This window comes from Trichoderma aggressivum (genome assembly GCF_033847375.1).
Source record: "Trichoderma aggressivum f. europaeum strain CBS 100526 chromosome Unknown scaffold_011, whole genome shotgun sequence".
In the NCBI taxonomy this organism is placed as follows: domain Eukaryota; kingdom Fungi; phylum Ascomycota; class Sordariomycetes; order Hypocreales; family Hypocreaceae; genus Trichoderma; species Trichoderma aggressivum.
The window spans coordinates 374,037-394,691 of NW_026946377.1; the positions used below are offsets into that span (position 1 = coordinate 374,037).

Sequence of the window (20,655 nt, forward strand, 5' to 3'; positions counted from 1 at the left end):
TTGTGTATTTTTCCCCCCCCCCCCCCCCCCCCCCCCCATCACCCATCAACCAGCAAACAGAGCCTAGCTGGAAAAGAAGACAGTTGCCGGACCCGGCTGGCACTGCAAGGCGTGGCGGGACAAGGATTGGTTGACAAGGTCTGCTCCGTAGTACGAGTAGGCGACCGCCTTTGGTCAAGATGGAGACAAGACGAGGCCAGGCGAGGCGAGTTGACGGTGTCTGCGTTTGGCATAGCGGTTCTACAGCCGGCGTGGAGATGCTCGTCCAAGTATGTACTTGTAGGGCACAGGCAATCTACTATCGCATACTGTAGCACTCGCGTCAGTCAGCTGGTGGTGAAGACTCGGAGGCTCCATAGCCAGAAGCCGTACCTGCGCTACCGCGGTTGCTAGTGGGCGTAGTCAGGCACAAGTCTGCAGAAGTGGCATGGATGGCATGAGTTGAGATCGAGCCCGTGCCTGTGCGGATCGCGGCGGTTTGGATTGGTCTGCGTCAAGATCAGGCGCGGGATAAAGATAAAAATAAACGGTGGTCACACAAGGAGAGAAAACAAAAAAAAAAGGTCTGTGACAGTTTCATGGAGAAACATGGACAAGGCCCGAAGCAGGGAGGGCAGGCGGTAACGTGATATCGATCGAGGATAGTGCGGGAAAGCGCCGGCGAACCTGAAGCAAGACGGAGAAGGCAAGGAAGGAACTGAGGAGGGATTGGGATGGGGATCGGGTGGTGGCAAGCCTGAGGCAAGAAACCAGAAGAGGAAGAAGAAGAAGGAGAGAGATACTCTATAGGTACATGTACTACGTGGTGTTCTTTACAGTTGACCATGGCTTGCTGGGATGTTTTATTCTGTCATCACTACCTATAGTACTACCTAGGTAGTTACTAGGTAGTACTATAGAATTTGTCGAGATTCCCGTCCTATGTACATTGAGTGGACGTTTATATCAAATTGCCATCCATCAAATTTTTTACCGTGCGCAAGTGTCTGTCTGGTTGTAGTCGTTTACAGGTTTGTGCTTGTATCACGCGTACCGTCAGGGGGTGCAAGCATTGGATGGGCAAGTACGGAGTACGAGCGCACAGCAGGACAAGGCCGGGCAGGCACTCTGAGGGGGGTTCCTGCAGGAGCCCTAGCCGTGTCGGGCATTAGGCTCGCGGGTTAAACTTGTCTGCAAGCTTACCGTAGGCGCTGAGGCAATTGAGTGGTGGGCGGTGGCCCCAGAGATTGAAGTGGCCGCTGCAGGTGAGGCTTGCGAGGCGCGCATGAATATTGGCCATTTGGAGGGAGATTGGCAGAGGCGATAACCCGCACGCTACAAGCTGCAGAGTTTGATTGGCCGTGCGCGGAGTTGACCATGGCATTGGGATCGAAAGCCGTTTGATTAGTACCTATCATTGGATAATTTATCATTTTATCATTTAGGCAGTTGCAGTGGTCTCTGTCTGGCTGGAGCCTGTGAGTGAATAGGTACTAAGGTACTTTTGGTTACATCTCTTTCGTTGAACCAACTGGATTCCATAGAAAGACCGTCACCAATATCATCATCATCAACAGTACACGTGCATGCATGTGCGCATCCATCCATGAGCCCACTGGTGGACTGACTGGCGAAAAACCGTCGGGTTGCGAGGCGGTAAAAAAGCACGGGGCACTTGGCCACCCACCTGTAACCTCCAATCCAGTCCACTGCCGTCTGCTACCTTAGTACTGCAGTGTAGTACATAGGGAGTGGTACCTGAAGCGTCCTGTCTCTAGGGGTCCGTGAACGTGCTTCAGCGACCACTGGATAGCGCCGTGTGCCTGCCAAGAACGCTGTAGCGCGGCCCCTGGGACATGGAGCCGTTTCGGCAGCAGGCCATCCATGTGCCCCTGGGGGTTCTTGGCACAGATTTAGGGCGACTCTCGCGCGCGGTAGCGGCCAAGTACTTGCTTGGTGCCACATCCGGTTGGAGAGTACGCGGGCTCTACATGTGCCCCACGTCCACCCAGCCAAAGCCGCCACACAATTCGCCGGGCTAGTGCCAAAACTCCAAGCCTCTTGCGGCTTCCAGCATCGTCATGCCAGAAGCTGGTCCAAAGGCGCTCTTTGTACTGCTACCTCTTGTTCAGCCGCTCCGTCTTGTCCGTCCCAAGTCCCGTGTGCTACCGTGTGCTACCCAAATCTTCCTCGAGCCGCTATGCGCTGATACTCGGCCTCCGGTGCGCCGGCCTGGTACCAGTTACCTTCTGACTCGAGATTGCCTCAACCTTGTTCCCGGCGCTTCATCATGGGTCTCTGTCTTGATTTGGCCTTGCCCACAGGCTGTGGGGAGATGCTGCGAGGGAACAGGGGTTGAGCATTTGCGCCTGCCCAAGCGCCCAGGCAAGACAACGGACGTGTGAACGGCTCACCTCCAACAAAGGCGTCCGGCCTTTGGGTATATAGATCTGCCTCTAGTCCGTCCCTCTCTTCCTCCTCTTCCTTTGATCCAAACAGTCCTTGTGTGGTTATTTTTTTCTTTTTTCTTTCTTCTTCTCCTTCTCTCCCTAATCAACAAGTCTCTCATTACCGGATCAAAGTCATTCGTTTTCTTTGAATCCCTCAAACAAACTACTATCAAGTCCATATCGATATTTATATTCTTCATCCATATTTTGTATTCGCTTGATCGCGAACAACTGTCGTTTCACACTCACCATCGTTTCGAACCTGCTTCATCATGAAGACTGCCGCCTTTGCTCTCCTGGCTGCCGCCAGCGTTGAGCAGGTTGCTGCCACCGTGAGTCGGCCTCGATCATGACTTGATATATATATAGACTTTATATATAGAATTACAATCGCTAACTTCTTCATGCAGTACTCCCTCGGTGGCTCTTGGACCAACGCCAAGCCCTACAGCTGCCCTGGCAACACCGACAACAACTGCAACACCCAGCAGCACAACGGCTGGGACTTCAGCGACGTTCCCACCGGCGTGATTGGACACTATGGAGGATTCGACTTCAAGGGCTGGTCATGCGAGAATGACTTCAGCAAGCGTGATACCCTCCTGAGCGCTCGTACCTTTGGTGCTACCGGCCGCTCCATCTCTGGCCAGTGCACGGGCGACAAGAAGACCACCCCTTGCATCTCTGCCAGCGCCGGCAACGACCACTTCTCCGTTGACACCTTCTCCATCTCGGTCGAGTTTGATACTCGTATGGAGTTCCACTACGACATGCCCGACGGCTCTACCTGCAAGCACTCTGCCTCGTGCTCGTCCCACGGAACCACCGTCAAGAACACCCAGTGCGGTGGTGCTAAGAGTGTATCCATCGTCTACCCTGGCGGTGGTAAGGGCGGCAAGTCGTCATGCGGCACCAAGGTTCACCACATCACCTGGAACTGTGGCAACAACGCTCCCCCCAAGCCCTCTCACTCTCAGCCTGCCTACACTCCTCCTGGCGGATCTCACCACACCAAGCCTTCTTACTCCCCTCCCGTCTACACTCCCCCCAGCGGTGGTCACCACACCAAGCACACCAAGCCTGCCTACTCTCCTCCTGCTGGTGCCGAGACCACCACTGCCCCTGCTGGCGCCGAGACCACCACTGCTCCTGGTGAGACTTACACTGCTCCCGCCGAGACTTACACTGCTCCCGGTTCTGAGACGACCACTGGCCCTGCCGGCGCTGAGACTACCACTGCTCCTGGCGAGACCTACACTGCTCCCGGTTCTGAGACGACTACTGGCCCTGCCGGTGCTGAGACCACTACCGCTCCTTCTGGCGAGACCGAGACCACCACTGCTCCCGCTGGCGCTGAGACTACCACTGCTCCTGCTGGTGGCGAGACTACCACTGCTCCCTATGGCGTCCCCACCGACACTGCTACCACCGATGTTGTCGTGAGCACCTCTGTCATCACTGCTCCTGGCGGCGAGACCACCACTGGCTCTGCCGGTGCCGAGACCACTACCGCCCCTGCTGGCGAGACGACTACTGCTCCCGGTGCTGAGACGACTACTGGCCCTGCCGGTGCTGAGACTACCACTGCTCCTACTGGCGAGACCGAGACCACCACTGCTCCTACTGGCGAGACCGAGACCACCACTGCTCCCGCTGGTGCTGAGACCACCACCGCTCCTGGTGGCCAGACCTACCCCGTCCCTGGTGAGACCACCACTGCTCCCGCTGGTGCCGAGACTACTGCTCCCGCTACCACCGGTGGCTCTGATGCCGTCACCACCGGCCCTGGTGCTCCCTACACCACCGTCTACCAGACCACCTCGACCGTCTTCACCACCTCTGTCCACACCATCACCAGCTGTGCCCCTGAGGTGACCAACTGCCCTGCCAGAACCGACAAGCCCGTCGTCACCACCGTGACCGTTGCCGTTAGCACCACCATCTGCCCCGTCACTGCCACCATCACCCCCGGTGCTCCTCTGCCCACTTCCGAGGCCGCTGCTCCTACTGGCTCCGGATCTACCCCCGACCAGTCTCTTCCTTGCCCCGATGTCCTGCCCAAGTGCATCAACACCTGGTTGACTCTGGTCCCCGACTGCAAGGACAACACCGACGCCGCCTGCTACTGCCCCAGCAAGGATCTCGTCCAGTCCGTGTTTGAGTGTATCTACTCCAACGGAAACAACGATGATGACGTCTCTGCCGCCATCACCTTCTTCCAGGGTGTCTGCGCTGGCTATGCCGGTTCCAACCCTGCCGTTGCCACTGGTGCTGCCCCCATCACCTCCATCATCACCGTGACCGGCACTCCTTATGCTACCCCTACCCAGTACACCACTGTCGTTGTTGAGACCACCGTCACCGAGCCTTGCGTCTCTGAGGGCACCACCATCCCCGGCAGCAGCACCACCTACTACGTCTCGACCGCTCTCACCGTTCCCCAGGTCAGCATCACTGCTGCCCCCCCTGCCGGTCAGCCTACCTACGTTGCTCCCCCTCCGGCCGAGACTGCTCCCGTCGAGACCGCCCCTGCTGCTCCCCCCGCCGGCCAGCCTACCTATGTTGCTCCTCCTGCTGCCCCCATCGGCACCGCCACCGGCACCGGAGCTTTCCCCGGCAACACTGGCCTCCCCGTTATTGGCGCTGCTGGCCGCGTTGGCGCCGGTATGAGCCTGGGTCTCGCCGTCATGGCTGCCGTCTTTGCTCTGTAAAGCAGCTCCTTGATTGGAAGATGCACTTGCGTGTAACAAACCGTTTCCTTTGATTTGTTTTTGGGCTTTTTGCTTTCAGTTCAGTGCCTCCGGGAGGGCGCGCGCAGTATTTATTATTTGAAGTGGTTAGAAGGGGGAATGTATGTGTACACGGACAGGACCTGACTAGCGGAAAAATGACCCTCATACAGTAGGGCAATATCATTCTTACGATCCTTACGAGCACATGGACGGCACAGTTGGGGGGTACCTCTCTCTCTGGTTCTTTGCCAAGAGGAGAGGATGATCTTTGAATCAAATGGTTCACGCGCAACGCAATGCAATGCACAAGGAGCCATTATACACCCCGCTGGGTTGACCGATGTGGTAACTTAATATTAATATCGATATGAGATTCATCTGCCGTTTGGCTGTTGCCAAGGCTATGGACGTTTTGAAAAAAAAAAGGTTGACTCTTTTTTTTTTTTTTTTGCTTTTTGTTTACATGCGAGTGAAGGTTTTCTGTGATGGCTGCTTTTTTTTTCTGCATTTGTTGTAGTAATGGTGCTCAATGCATCTTGAGTGAAAATAGAATCATTATTACCATCATTCTCTTGTTGTCCTCTCTTGTGAATCACCGCCCCCATCATCCCCTCTGACTGTAGTAGCTGCCAGCTGGATACATCGTCCTGTGGTTTCGGGAAGACCGTCTTGTCACCCTTGATGGCGCTAGATTGTGTATACCCGGCAATCCCAATCCCGTAGTTCTCGCGTATGGTGTCGATTGACGTGTTGGTTCCATTAGGTCTCTCACGCTTGTCGACTCAGAGCTTTCCTCCACTTTCAGATCATCCAAGAAGCGCGGTCGCATTGCTAGGGGTATGATCGGTTTCTCGTCGGATAGGCTGCGCTTGGCGGGCCGGGATTGAGTTCCCTCCTCTTCTTTAATTCTCTCCTCTTCTTCTTTAGGTAGAAACGAGTTGGAGAGTCCTCCAGGTGGAGTGGCTTGCCGCAACTGCTCTCTGAACCCCTTGCGGAAGGAATTCATCGTGTCTGGTTGAATGAAATTGACGAGTTCCTTGATGAGACCGAGGTCTCTGTCGGTGACATTGCCCTCGTTCTTCACGATGCAGTTGAGTGCGCTGATGGTGGCGAAGCCGATGGAGGCAGCTCCGGCGGCATTTTCCATGGTTTCACCATCCTTCCATGTCAAGTTTCCCTCTGCTCCTTGCAACAAGTAAGGCACATTTTTAGATGTTGTGCGAGACATGTTGTTTGTCGTCGTTTGCTGTTGTTGTTTGTTGTTGTTGCTTGTTGTTGCTTGTTGTTGTTGTTGTTACTGTTGCTGTTGTTGTTGGAAGGAATCAAAATTGGGTGGGAGAAGAGGAGAAGTTATGAGTTGAAGAAGGAAGTCACTCATGTGCGGCAGAATGCAAGGGCGGTGAAGTGTACAAACAACCACACACAACTGAATTCGTTTGTGAAAGTGATTTCGTCATAGGTCTCTAGATTGTACGTCTGACTTGCTCGGCATAAGCGTGCGAGAGCGAAGAATGGGCTGCGACGGAGATCGGGAGTCTTGAAATATAGGTAGGTACCTATTCAATACCCCAGAGACAGCGTATCTACTGGGTATAGAGTCCGAAGAACAGAACAGACTGCGAAAGAAAGCCATTATCTGTTTACCTGCCTAGGGAGTAGATACCTATAGTAATTTCTTACTAGGTATGCATCTGCTACTATCGCTCCTTTCTGCTACTATCTCTCCTTTCTGCTACTATCTCTCTCCCATCTGCTACTGTCGCTATTCTCTTCAAGAATCTGGTCTTATCACCGCCACCTTTGGATTCAAGACACAATGTTGGGTCGTCAACTTGGGGCGCCGAGTACCCAATCACTGCCTAGTTTCTTTGTCTGATGAGAAAAGCCTCTGTTTGCTAGGTCAAGAACATGGCAGAATTGTAGGTTGTGACAACACATGCTGCCCGTGGGATAGTGCCATTGCATGTGTAAGGCAGTACCAAAAGGACTACTATCAAGGTAGAGGGCTTTGCTACGAAATTTTGACAGATCAAAGACATTGTCCTCATCAAGGATATTAGTGATCGCAAGGTATTCCTCCCAAGTATTATCCAATTTTGGGTAGTGCGTGTGCGAAGATTGTCGACTTTTATTATGTTGCCGTTTGATCACATTTACGGCTGAGTCTAGGAATACTCTTTTCTCAATCCTAACGTACATCAGTATGTAGAATACGTTTTCTGTTCAGGAAGAAGTGTATTCACCCGAGAAATCACGGATAACTTGCTTTGTAGCATCTCCTGTTGAAGATACCTGGAACAGCATATTTAGCCTCTTCGTTCGTGTCTCTGGATCGAACATGTTGGGCGGTAGGCCCATTTCTTGTAGCATGATGGCTATTTGCTCTGTCTGTATATTTCTAGCATTTTGCTCGCCCGTGTCTTTCTCCATCATGTCTTCCTTGGTCGAATCTGGTGTCCCGTCGATTCCTCAGATGTCTGGTATTGGTTCTGGTTTGTTCTTTCTCCTCCTCTTGACGGTGCGACGTTGCAAGTCTCTTGGTTCTTCGAGGGGCCAAGGAAAAAGAAGGGGAGTCGGATACGGATCGTTTAGGCACCGTGGTGGACTGCGGAATAGTGCGCAAATGATTGATCAATGGATATCGCAAGACATCAGGATCTCCATATTTTTACTAGGTGGAAGTATAGTACCTATTACAGTAATGGAACTGCTAAGGTATCAAGTACTAAACTATTTGCGTGCGGACTTCCTAATGGGTCGGCAATCTTATCTACGAATTCATGGGAGGTAGGCACGATTATTATCGCAGGATCGCTACCATCCTATTGATAGGAATGGCAACCTCGATACAGGCAGTAATAATAGCAGTACTTGTAAGCATAAGGCATTCACGTAGGGACTATTGGAAGATGAGGCCACGGAACATGAAGATGGGGCAGTTAATGCATCTTGAGCGAAAATTAGAATCATTACCATAACTCTCTTGCTGCTACTCTTGATAGTCTTTCGTCATTTTCTAATCATGACTCGTCTCTAATACAAATGCAACACCTGTAGCTTCCAAGTGCACGTTTGCTTCGGAAAAACAGCACCCCAAAATCTTCGGCTTACAATACTGCCGGACTCCCTGCGTTGAACGCACGCTCAATGCCCAGAGGAACGCAAAACATCTACACAAAACGCGTCTTTTCCAAAATAGATTTGAAAACCTCTAAATTCGTCATCACATGGCGTGGCTTGCTGCTTCTCCTCTCATAGTTTTGCTCCCTTAGCCTGCCGAGCCTTCTTCTCCTTGTCTCTTAATAGGCGTCTCAAGATCTTGCCGCTTGGGCTCTTAGGAATAGCGTCGATGAACTCGATTCCGCCGACGAGCCATTTGTGCTTGGCCTTGTGGTCCTTGACGTGCTTGTGGATGGCGTCTTCAATGTCCTTGTTGGATTTGCCAGCGCAGTCGGAGGTGGATTTGGTGACGAAGGCTTTGGGCACCTCACCCGCGTAAGAGTCGGGGACTGGGATGATGGCGCAGTCGGAGACGTATGGATGGCTGAGGAGATGAGCTTCTAGTTCGGCGGGGGCGACTTGGTGACCCTGATTTTGATATTCTTGGTGAGCAGAATTCAAGAGAGACGAAAAGAGGGATACAAGGTGATAGGTGCTGAGCGAGCGGTTGTGGGTTTGCTTGATTTGCGCATCTTAGGTTGGTAGCTTACCTTGGTCTTGATCAATTCCTTGATTCGGTCAACAACAACAATGTGCTCGTGACCCTTGGCCGACTTTCGGACAACAACCTCGTCGCCTGTTCGCAGCCACCGGCCATCCTCGTGGTGAACAAATGTCTCGGCATTGGCCTTTGCGTTGTTCAGGTACCCCAACACAACGGCGGGGGATTGGATCAACAACTCTCCCGGAGTGTCGTACTCGGTCACCTCCTTGCCTTGGAGATCGATAACCTTGGCCTTCTTTCCCGGTAAAAGAGAGCCTGAAGAGCCAGAGAGGACGTCCAGCTCGTTGGTCGAGGAGACGGTGGGTGAGCATTCAGTCATGCCGTAGCCTTGTCCGATGCGCCATTTGGGAAACATCTTGGCAACCGCATCGACGACTTCCGGGCCCAGCGGAGCTGCGCCGCAGTATACGAAGCGTACACTGTCGAGGTTGTATTTGGCAGTATTTTTGGGGTTGCCGATAATTTGGATGAGCATGGGCGGGACAACAAACATTTGCTCAATCTTGAAGCGCTGGACAGCATCGAGGAGTTCGTGGAAGTTGTACTTTGGCAAGACAATGGTTTCATCGCCGCGGTACTGGCTAACGGTAGAAACCAGAACGAGGGCGTATATGTGCGAGAAGGGAAGAACGCCGAGCAAAACTTGCGATTCAATGCCGAGCTCTTTGCGGGGGACGCTATCTAGCAAGTAAACTTGGAGAACGTTGGCGATGACGTTGCGGTGGGAGACCATGACGGCTTTCTTTAGGATATCATCGAGTCGTGTCAGCGTCGCTTCTAAGCGTTGAGGAGCAGAACATAGCACCAGGAGAAATCAAAAATATATAAAAAAAAAATGGCTATTTCTCACTTACCGGCAGGCCAGAAGTTCCGCTAGAATAGCACAGGTAAGCAGTCTGCCTCGCACCCTGACCCTTGACCCAGTTCAAAGGCTTCAATGGCGGCAGGCTCTTGCCCTCGGCCACCAAGTCGTCAATGGTCACATACGAAGGGGGGTTGTCGAAGCTTGCTGTGCGTAATATGAATATGCGATCCTTGGGAATTCCCACAGCGGTGGCTGCCTTGAGAGCATTCTCGAGAAGAGGAGGGCAGGTAAACACGGCCTTGGCTCCTGATGTGCGAAGCTGGTGCTCGAGCTCCTGTGTCGAGTATGCGGCGCTTGCTGGAGTGACAATGCCGGAGAGTCGGTGGATGGCGTGGGTAAATGGGATGTAGTCAATCTGTAACAGAGGGCAGCAACGGCATCGTTAGACGTGCCATTGAACAATCGAAGCGGTTTCGAACAAGACGGTGGGGGAGAACGAGTCGTGTCAAAGGGCCAAAGTGGCTGGATTCTAGCGTACCGTGTTGACCGAGTACAGCGCGACAACCCTTTCCCACTCAGTCTCCTCGTGAGGATTGAGGCCCAATCGCTTGCTGATTGCGCGAGCCATGTGGTCTATCCGCTCAGCGACCTGGGCAGCGTCGTACGTCGTGCCCGTGATGCCGCATGTGTACGGGTTTCTGGCCTTGGCCACCGGATACCGGCCGTATTGCTCATTTCGCATGAATTCTTCGATCGTGATGGAATCCGGAACATCTGTCTCGCGGGTTTGGCTGTCAGCCTGAGAAGTTGGAGGGGCGCATCTATGCAGCGCGCATACATACCTGGCAGCTGGGGAAGATACGACGGAGGTGTGAAGACCATGGCGAATATGTCGAACGAAACACGAAACACGAAACACGAAAAGAGTGAACAATTGGAAGGGAAGCAGCGATGAGAGGAGGAATGAAGAATGAGCGAGGGGAGCCGGGGAGCGCTTCAGCGCGGGCTAAGGCAAGAGATATACTGCCTTGTCCATGACAGCCTAGGCATTGAATTAAGGACCTTGGTAGATCGGGGGTGGAGATGCGCCGGCCCAGATTGACAAAAACCTCGGGAGGCGGTATCGGCTGCTGGGGACGGGATGTTATTAGTGCAGCGGACAGCACCGCTTTGAGACACAGAGAATGGATGGCTGTTGCAGGGTTCAATGTTGTGTGACGCTGGGGATATCAAGACGCGAATAACTTGGGACTCTCCATCATGTTGCACGTCCCTCAACGCATGCCGTGATTTTGATATTCAACACACCAACTCTTACATGGTAGTTCCTTTAATCAATCAATAGAAAAAGAAAGACACAGAGGACGAGGACGAGCAACAGGAATGACGCGATCCCCCCAAGTCTCCACATGGCAAGTCTAGAATGAAGCTAAGTGATCGGTTCCCCCCAACTCAGTCCCTCCAGCGGGTTGGAGGAGTATTCTCCGGCCCTACCCCAGACTACTCCGTAGATTGCAGGTAAGCTAAGCTCCGAGGCCTGTCATGCTGCAGTAGTCCCATTGGCTCTGCTATAGGCGATACTCAACCTCCACGGTAGAGGTACTTCGAAAGTCCGAGAGTCCGAGGTTGCCGCAGCAGACAAGATGTGATACTTTATGTGATGATAGTACATGACAATGGCGCCGAGGATGCGTTCAGCCTGCTGACCTGGCGAAAATTACCTATTCAAGCAAGTTTGTGTTCTCAATGCGAGAAGACGATGCAATCAGGACTGAGCCGGGATAGCCGACCTAGCCGTACTTGTAAGACTTTGGTTCTCTATTGCAAGCTTTTAAATACAAGTCAGAAAATCCCAGAAACCCCCAGGCAATGCTAAGCCTGTCAATCGCTCTTGCAACCCACTTCTCTTGACCGAGACGACTGTAGGTTGAAGCATCTACTGCCTCAATCAAAAGATGCTAGTAGCGGAGAAACCACCGTGATGCTGCTTCGAACGGGCGCGGGGGGCCACATAGCACGACGACACGTAACATGGTCATTATCATTAAATGCAAGTCGAAGAGTGGATGCATGTGTATGCATGTATGTATGTCAAATATCCATTGGGAAAATAAAACCTCCATGTGCAGTCATGTCCCACCCTCCTTCGTCATGTACGAACCTGGTATGTAAATCCTCGGCCGAGTTATCCAGAGTTGACGGCCAGCGGTCATTCTCCATCGTCAATATATACAATAAGAGACCCTTCCTGGAATTATACAATGTTCAACATCATTGCCAAAGCACCTAGCACAACAGACGCCCAGGTCAAGGCCGGAGGCCGCACACCAGCATCTTCGTCTCCTCCGCCATCCCCATTGCCGTTGCCACTGGGACTGCTCGTGGCGCTAGGTTCAGTTGTAGCTTCAGCTGGTCGAATGGTTTGGGTCGTGATCTGGCCGGTGCGGCATCCGACATCGAAAACTGGGCAGGATGTCACCGTGAAGACAGTTGTAACCGCTGTGGTCGGGATATTGTTGGTGGGAGTCGGGCTCGTTCCCGTCGCCTGTGGAGATGATTATTAGTTACTGATTCTTGTGCTTTAGGACAAGACAAGCCGTTGAGTTTTGCCACTTACCGTTGGACCTCGTGTGCCCGTGAAATCGGCATCACTGCCGTTGCAATTGCCCTGCACATTGGGCACGGCGTCGGCTCCCGAGCCGGCGACAACAATGTCACTGCTGCCACAGTCAGCGGCCTGGGCGATGTGAACCTCCTGATTGTCCCAGTCGAAGACAAAGTATCCAGCCCTCAACACCGTGTCTCCCAGAATCTGCTGGTCCGTCGTCAGGACCAGGCCAACGTAGCAAAAGTCGCTGGGGCCCGCACTATCGCCTGCCGACAGGATGAAATCAGAGAAGGGAACCTTGACGACCTTGTTGCCGAAGCCGAAGTCGACACTGCCAGCAGAGTCACGAAGTGAGCACGGTACAAAAAAGTAGCCCTCGCCATCGTTTCGGGCGCCCAGAGCCTCGAGGATAGGCAATGCGGCAGCGGAGTGCATGCGGCTGAGCGTCGTGCCAGAGTCGAGCATCACGTTTGTGTCGGCGCTGGAGAGCCTGAAGCTCTGCGAACGGCTCTGCGTGAGGCCCAGCGTAGTCAGATTGACGGCCAGACGTGTTTCGCCTTGGATGCCGGGGACGATGGGTCGAGCCTCGAGAGAACCGATGAATTTGCTGCGATCAAGACCGCCATAGATGAGGGCTCCCGTCTCTGACTCGGAATGCCGGAGGTCAAGGGAAAAGACCCGGCTGGCGATAACTCCTTGGTCGGCCATGGTGTTGAGCAGCAAGCTATACGGCTGGTCGCCTGGGAATCCTCCTCGAACATCGGGTGCGAGGCCCATGATGCCCTGCGCCTGGCCCTCGCTGGACGTAACAACGCCAAACGTCTGGTTCTTGACTTGAGCCCTGCCAAAGCTCAGCGTGTCGGCATAGTAGGTGATGTCGACGGACGTCTGCGTGGACTGGTCCGTTGGGTCACCATAGTTGATTTCCTCGCGCCCAAACGGACCAACCGGCGGCGTTCTTGATCTATTGGGATTGTATTCGCCGAGCTGCTCACACTGTTCGGCCTGCGATTCGGACGGTGCGGTCGAGCAGTCGGGATTGACCCATAGCTCACTGGATCCTGTATCGACGAGGACGGTTACGTTCTGGGGAGGAGTTCCTAAGCCGACTAGCGGTGACAGGTTATTAGTATAAATTATCTTTCCTGCATACGATTGGTGAGAGCAGTGGCAGTGGCAGTAGCTGTCGCTTTATCCATGAGGCGGCGGCTGTATCTGAGACAAGGAAATTGTAGACAATGCCTCTACCTATGTAGCTTATATGGGGCAGTATGAAACAAAGAAATAAAGTTGTGTAGAAGGCCGACGGTCGCAGCGATTGGCTTAACGGTACGGAGAAGAGAACTCACTTTCAATGGCATAGAAGAAATCCATATTCTCCAACACTGCGTCAATGGCGCTTCTCTTTCCAACCTTGTTGTGCGGCCTCTTGATGGTTCCCACGGGGATCGACAAATATCCATCACCAGATTCCGCCCGCGGGAACATCGGAGTGACGACGGCTTCCGCATGTTGCGCCGCCATCAGCAGCCCGAGAGCTGTCGTCGGCCTCATGGTGTGCGAAGGTTCTGTCGACTCTCCGTCTCTTCCCTTTGTTTCTCTGCGCTCGCGAGGATATCGGCTCCGGCGGGTAGGAAGAGAGACAAGAGAGGGAAGAAGGGGGGAGCTAGAGAAGGAAAAGAGAGGAAACCCGAGTCCCAGCTGAAGGCAACCAAGTCAACAGAGTGATTAACCACAGATCTCGGCGCGATCTCACTAGCGGGGGAACGTCGACATGGGTCGATGACAGCAGAGGAACATAACAAGACGTCCATTTTCCCTTTTATGGGCTCCTTGGCCTCGTCTCCGACTGTCTTCTCCCAGCCATTACGGGCCGGCTGCTCCATAGAAGCCAAGCCGTGGATGAGGCTGGAGAGCTTCCCTCGACAGGCTGTTGGCCAAGCTGAGGTTGGAGCGGCGCGGCGCAGCGTTGCGGCTTCTGCACTAGACGAGCTCTCGCATCTCTAGACAAGCACTAGTCGACGCTGGACTCGAGCCGCCAAGCACAGCTTTCCGCTTTGTGGCGCCCGTTCTCAGCTACATGACGCTATTGAGGCGGATCAAGCGGTGGCCAAAACTCCTTCTCAGGAGAGCCGAGCCGATAACTTGGGTGGTTGACCACATGTACTCGTATAGTACTTTGTACTCGTGCTGGCAATAGAGTCAAGGTTCGGCTCATTCTTGTTGAGGATACACGAGAAAAGCTTATGCTGGCATGGAGTGCTGAGCCAGTATTATGGACCCCCAGCCAACCAAGCATGGTTCAATGGAAGTTTTGTGGGGGTTTCGGATCTCCTGGGAAGAGGCCAAGAGGCGATGTCCAGCTCTGCCTATGGAGTTCTTTCAAGAGCCTCCCTCGTCATAGATTCCTACAGCCTGCCCACGATTTCTGTCTCCTTGTTTCCAGAAGCGCCCCCCTAGTACAGAGTCCTCGAGGGATCTTTTAGGTGCGAGTTGTTGGCCACAGACGGAGATGCAGCTTGGTATGTATAAGATAGGTAGAACTTTGCAGCACTTGTACTCCGTACGGACAGCAACATCATCACGAGAGCTTTGTGTTCTTCAAGACTACCCGCAATATCGGTTCCACAACCCAGCAGGGATGCCGCTCCACCCCTCAAGGAAAGGCCCTCGGGGCTGATGTTAATTATGGATCAAACTGAGAACCTTTGCTCTCTCCCTTACTGAATTCTGGCAGGACAAGTACCGCTTAATTTTCATCTCACCTTGGTGGTGCTTACAGCATACATACCTGTACATACCGCTACTCTTCAACTTATACAACCACAGCAAATCTTCATCTATTTTGAAACAGCAAGGATGAGCTGCTAGATTGATCAAGATTCAGAGTCTCTGCTATTTCTTCTTCAATAGACACAGTGCACCGTATTGTAAGGACGGTGGCGGTGGCTTGGCTGCCTCACGGGCGGTTTCTGAGCCGCACGGCTCTCAGTTGATACTTGAGCGGCGAATTATTTGCAAGGACGCGCAAGCCGTTGCTTGGCTGCCAAGACGTTCCATCCCAAAGAAAGGTAGCATCAGATGACTATTTGGCGGCTCAGATGCTTGGCCTTCAATTGTTGTCGTGTATGAAGTATTTGCGTGACTGGACGTGAGTGAGGCGAGGAGCAATGGGGGGCCGAAGCCTGTCTTTTCCCTGCCCCAGATGGGAATCATCTCCAGTGGATGCAAACTCTTCCTGACACGTCTTTCATTTCTGACGTTGCAATTGAGTGGAGGCTTGATATTGACGAGTAACGAATTTCTTTCTAATCCCCAATTTCTGAATCTTAACGCATGCGTGAGCGCAGTCACTTACTACTCGACTAGGCTGCCGTAAGTGAGAATTTCATCCTAAGATTGACCTTCCCGAGATGCATAGGTAATATGAGCAATGGATGGGCGAATAAATTGCCATGGATTGTGATACGACGTCTGCCTACCTATATTGAATAGGTATAGAACAGTCCTATGAATTTTCTCTCAGTAAATCACATCTCACATTATTTCAAACAACGGTGATGACGTGGATGGCGCAGCTTAGAGTTCCTGGCAAGTTGGAACGAACACCTGCAGCGTTGAATCTTCATCTCATTCTCGCCTTCCTCTTCCCTCTATTCGCTTCTCAAGCTGCAGCATACAAACTCTCATTAATCAGGCACTTTCCGCTACTTAATTGGCTTCGTATTCGAATCAAATCATCTCCACCAACGTGACTGCTCACTTTTGATTCATAATGACGCCAGTCTGATTTCCTCATTCATCACAATGGCGCTTCGAGGAATTCCTTCAACATATGTGTCATTCTAGGCCGCATCATTCCATTGTGTATGGCCGTAAATATTAGCTCGATTAATGCTCGTCAATTTGAAATGTCCCCAGCGCCGGAGGGGAGTATTGCATAGGACTATGGCCCGGTTCCTTCTCACTTTAAGCACATTTTTAAGGGATAATGCTAAACCTCCATTGCTTATAGCACTCCCTTGAACCACTGCTTCATCTTTATCGTCGCCTCACCGACTTGTTCGAGTATTGCTTCGGCTATAATAAAGTCATGGGCCGCGTTTGGGTGGCTCTCCAACGTTACTTGGACACCCGTCTTCGTGGCTTCGATGGCCTTCCCCATTGACCTTGCCTGATCGGCCAGAATCTCCTTTCCACCAACAGTCATGTGAATCTTCCTGACGGCACTGTTGAGCTTGCCTATCCAAGCCCCTCTGCACTCAAGCGGCTTCGCCCAGCTGTCTGCATCGTCCGAGTCGCTCTGCTCTTCATAGCCGGTGGCATATGCCGTAAGTGAGCGCATGACGGATCTCGAGAGCATGTCACTGCTGTCGTTTTCTAGACATGAGGAGCTAGAGTACTCTGAACTGAGCCACGGCGATATCAAGACAGCAGCCGACAGAGGCTCATCTAATGCGATATGGCAAGCTTCAGGATGAGGCTCAGCCAAATGCCTGAGGGTTTGCATGGTGAGATTGCCACCAGCAGAGTCGCCGGCAATGACGATATCTTTGGCGCTGAAGCCTGCTTTGAGAATCTCCGAGAGAGCAGATGCGGCCTGGAAGAGTTGTACGGGAACTTTCGAAGCGGGGGCCAGGGAATACTGTAAAAAGGCCACGGCTACCTCGGTATCTGACTCTAGCCCAGAGAGAACGAAGACATTCCACACGCATTCAAAGTGTCCTGCTTGGCTCGGCATGATATATCCTCCGCCATGGAGAAAGAGTACCACCTTGCGGGCTTTGTGACGGTTTCCAACCCAGAGAATGCGTGAGTTGCCATCAGGGAGAGACTGTATATCGCATTGGAGTCGTTCTTTGAGCGCTGGGTCCTTGGTAAGCCTCTCTTTTCGCTGAATCCATGCTCTGTATACGTCTTCGGTAGGTGAAAGCAAGGTTTGTATTTCACGAGCCGTAAAGGTGCTGAAGAGAACTCTGACACCAGCACTCAAAAGATACATCCGAATATCCAGCTTGTTCCGGATGGCGAACAAAAGCGCCTGTGCGCCAACGATTGCGAGCATACAGGGGGCTAAGCGAAGGCATCTTTCGTCAGTCGAAAGAATACCGGCCATATATTTCCCTTGATCGACAAGGACTCACCGACAAACAGCAAAACCCCGACTAGCTTCAGCTTCTCGCCAATGGAGAGGCGAGGCTTGACGTCGTTGGCCTAGATTTGTGTTTCGAATGTATGTCAGCGAGACACATACGCAATGCCAGACAAAAGATTAATTCTGGCCTACCATCGAAAGTGGATATTGTGGTTGCCAGTGCTCAACTGCACAACTATGTCGACATACGAGTACACAACTAAACAACTCAATAAGGGTATATGCGATGGAAACATTGAAAAGCCATCCGAGCAGCCGGCGGCCAGCTCATCTTATAAAACCGTCCTTCCCTGTTTTCTCTCCTCCTGTGCCGTGTTTTACAGCGTGGCATTCTGTCCCAGTTCACCGACACTGCACTGGCCAATATCATCATCATATGGCTTATCTTGCAGGCTGTTTAGCCTCACCGGACGCATGCAGGGTCGTCTTGCATGGATGGACTTGTCGCCTTCTACATATGTAGCCGCGCACATACCAATTACACTCATCCTAGACTTGGGAGATGGGTATGACAACCAAGCCCAACAAAGTTGCTGTCCAATTAATCAACACGAATAGTGACGAGCGGGGCTCGGCCGCTTCAGACGGCCAAAGCGGAAGTAATTGTGACACTTCAGACAACCAGAACGGGAAGTGACTGTAACACTTCAGCCAAGTCTCTTCAGCGTGGCGCAGATGCGGAGAATATGGACGGCTGGGAGATGCATGTACGCCTGATGCCGACGTGGCATTGTTTCGCAATGGGCGTCAATAGTTTCGAAATTCTCAACATCATGTGAGCCATTTCCCGCTACAACCACATGTATGATGAAGGGGAGGAAACATGTGTAGCTACCTTGCATATATTGCCCATCATTCAACTCTGAATTGAGCAGGAGAACGAAAACAGCACAAGAATCTAGCTGTGCTCTCGCCGATACAGAAAACCATGTTCACATCAAGGGAGGGAGTTACTCTTGACTCCATAGCCGCTCCGTTGAGACGCTGGCTCTTGAACCCTGTTACCACAGCACCGGCAGCTCTACTTCTATCAGGCTTGGCTGCATACACTTCAGACACAATCGTCACCAAGTTTCTTCTCCCAGTCTACGCACTGACTTTCACCGGCACTCTTCTGTCTCTAAACGACTACTTGGACAAGCAATTTGCCAACAACTGGGTATCGGATAAGACGTGGAACTGGGATGAAGAGATTGTCGTCGTCACGGGAGGAAGTGATGGTATCGGCGCCAGTATATCCAAGAAACTCATCGCGCGAAACCCAAGAACACGAATTGTCATTGTCGACTACGCTCCGCTGAAATGGCAACCTAAAGAAGAAGGGGCTCGCGTCTCATATTACCAGTGCGATTTGAGCGACACCAGTGCTCTAAAGTCTGCATGTGAACGCATCAGAAGCGAGGTCGGACATCCTACGGTGTTATTCAACAATGCAGGGTTGGTTCGCGGAGCAACCATCATGGAAGGGTCGTACGGGGATGTCGAGGCCACCGTGAAGACAAACCTCATTGCCCCGATGCTTCTTGCCAAGGAGTTTCTGCCGGAGATGGTTAAGAGGGACCACGGACATATATTACACACGGGAAGCTTGAGTTGTGTGACGCCACCAGCCCTGATTGCAGATTACGCTGCGACAAAGGCTGGGTTGTTGGCATTGCATGAGGTGAGATGGGATCCTTGGCTACATATTTCCACAAGACGATTGCTTGCTAGTTATTGGGAGAGAATTCGTGGACTAATAAGCGTATCAGGGCCTTCAACTAGAACTCAAAAACATTCACAAGGCACCTCGTGTACGTCTCACATTCGGCATGTTCTGCTTCATCCGCACAGCCCTCATCGGCGGCCATACGAATGTGCCAAACTTTCTCTTGCCGTTCCTAAACGTTGACACCGTGGGCGAGGCGATGGTGAACGCCGTGTACAGTGGCTATGGGTCGATCCTTTATTTGCCTGGCCTCAACAGAGTAGCAATGACCTTGGTGAGTCGACTTCTTCATCACCCGCTCTTCTCTTTCCATCTAGGCTCCGCCGTATTTGGCTACATAAACCTGAATTAACCGATTTCTTTTCTTATTCTAGAGAGGAGGCCCCGAATGGCTCTTCCGACTTGTTCGAGAGGGCACGGTCAACTTCCGAATCAATTTTCGCGGCCGGCAAGAAGTCGATCCCCAGACGGGCAAAATGCTAAAGGCATAGGTGGGTAACTTGTGCTTCGGTAACTCGGACCCGAGATTTACAAGGACGATACGAAGAATCGGTAGCCAAGCTGTCAGAAGCATCGTTCCCACGTGGCAGGAAAGCATGGAGATGCTTTGAGTTGGCGGGGAGCAGCTATCATCTACAGGCGGTTGGGAGGCATCCTTGTCTTGTCCAATATTGGCCCAGAACGACCAGATAGTGTGCTCGGTGACTCAAGGTGGTGTGGTCAATCCACAGATATGGACTCTGGTCTACATGTTTTTATGGGTCGTGAAAACTGTCAGTAAGATGTTTCTTTGTTGCCTGCCACGAGGCTGTTAAGGCTGTTTGCATGGATGAACCACGTGTAGAAGCAACAATCGATGGTGTTGTCTCCCACAGCCACTCGTACAAGGGACAACATGCTAAGTAGATCAAAGAGTGGGAACGGTAGTACCCAGTCTTGCCAGTGTAGCGCTATCAAACATGGTAGATGGCGGTAATTCGTCTTCTTCTAGTCTTTTTATCCATACCAGATTCATCAAGGATGCTTATTGCTAGACAAGATCACTGCCAACTCTACTGGGTCGAAATCACAATCACGAAACAATTCAGATGGAACAGCGAGACAGGATATTCGACAACACAAAGATATCACAAAAAGAAGCATTCAGAAGAATCCCCCGCACGTGCTTAAGTGCTTTTTCCAGGATATCAAATGTAGAAGGCGTCGGCGCCACTACTCTTGTCGATCTACTTTAAACAAGTGCTTACTCCCAATTGATACTGTATTATTCCACATAATCTCCCCCCGAGTGGACAGTGCATCTCGACTTCTTCACACACCCCTTGGCGATGGTCCGGCAATTATGAGCCGGATTCTCTCCACCAAGGCATCACATGTGCGAGCAGCTCCTTGGTATTGGCTCTCGATAGCCTCTTGTGTCTGTCTTTAACCGCTTCTGAGGCAAACAAAAGTTCATGGGCAATGGGAGCTAAGAGAGAAACGAGAAAGGGCAGC

The 20,655-nt window shown here is 52.1% G+C and overlaps 6 protein-coding genes across 6 annotated transcripts; 2 read left to right on the top strand and 4 right to left on the bottom strand.

Annotated features, from left to right (window-relative positions):
* Nucleotides 1-2,701: 2,701 nt before the first annotated feature.
* Triagg1_3758 (uncharacterized protein) lies at nt 2,702-5,140 on the top strand (the record flags this gene model as incomplete). Its single annotated transcript, XM_062898085.1, has 2 exons — nt 2,702-2,761; nt 2,840-5,140. 2 exons carry the CDS (start codon nt 2,702-2,704, stop codon nt 5,138-5,140), a joined length of 2,361 nt encoding a protein of 786 aa, XP_062757261.1.
* Nucleotides 5,141-5,765: 625 nt separating this feature from the next.
* On the bottom strand, nt 5,766-6,389 carry Triagg1_3759 (uncharacterized protein; the record flags this gene model as incomplete). Its single annotated transcript, XM_062898087.1, has 1 exon — nt 5,766-6,389. The coding sequence occupies one exon, from the start codon at nt 6,387-6,389 to the stop codon at nt 5,766-5,768; it is 624 nt and encodes a 207-aa protein (XP_062757262.1).
* A 2,024-nt stretch (nt 6,390-8,413) lies between these two features.
* Triagg1_3760 (uncharacterized protein) lies at nt 8,414-10,572 on the bottom strand (the record flags this gene model as incomplete). Its single annotated transcript, XM_062898088.1, has 5 exons — nt 8,414-8,749; nt 8,872-9,662; nt 9,736-10,105; nt 10,229-10,464; nt 10,533-10,572. 5 exons carry the CDS (start codon nt 10,570-10,572, stop codon nt 8,414-8,416), a joined length of 1,773 nt encoding a protein of 590 aa, XP_062757263.1.
* Nucleotides 10,573-11,944: 1,372 nt separating this feature from the next.
* Nucleotides 11,945-13,852, bottom strand: Triagg1_3761 (uncharacterized protein; the record flags this gene model as incomplete). The annotated part of the gene is made up of 3 exons (XM_062898089.1): nt 11,945-12,235; nt 12,308-13,407; nt 13,648-13,852. 3 exons carry the CDS (start codon nt 13,850-13,852, stop codon nt 11,945-11,947), a joined length of 1,596 nt encoding a protein of 531 aa, XP_062757264.1.
* Nucleotides 13,853-16,307: 2,455 nt separating this feature from the next.
* On the bottom strand, nt 16,308-17,588 carry Triagg1_3762 (uncharacterized protein; the record flags this gene model as incomplete). The annotated part of the gene is made up of 3 exons (XM_062898090.1): nt 16,308-17,371; nt 17,443-17,512; nt 17,586-17,588. The coding sequence occupies 3 exons, from the start codon at nt 17,586-17,588 to the stop codon at nt 16,308-16,310; spliced, it is 1,137 nt and encodes a 378-aa protein (XP_062757265.1).
* A 279-nt stretch (nt 17,589-17,867) lies between these two features.
* On the top strand, nt 17,868-19,652 carry Triagg1_3763 (uncharacterized protein; the record flags this gene model as incomplete). Its single annotated transcript, XM_062898091.1, has 6 exons — nt 17,868-17,959; nt 18,012-18,052; nt 18,105-18,160; nt 18,376-19,116; nt 19,205-19,435; nt 19,536-19,652. 6 exons carry the CDS (start codon nt 17,868-17,870, stop codon nt 19,650-19,652), a joined length of 1,278 nt encoding a protein of 425 aa, XP_062757266.1.
* Between the last annotated feature and the right edge of the window lie 1,003 nt (nt 19,653-20,655).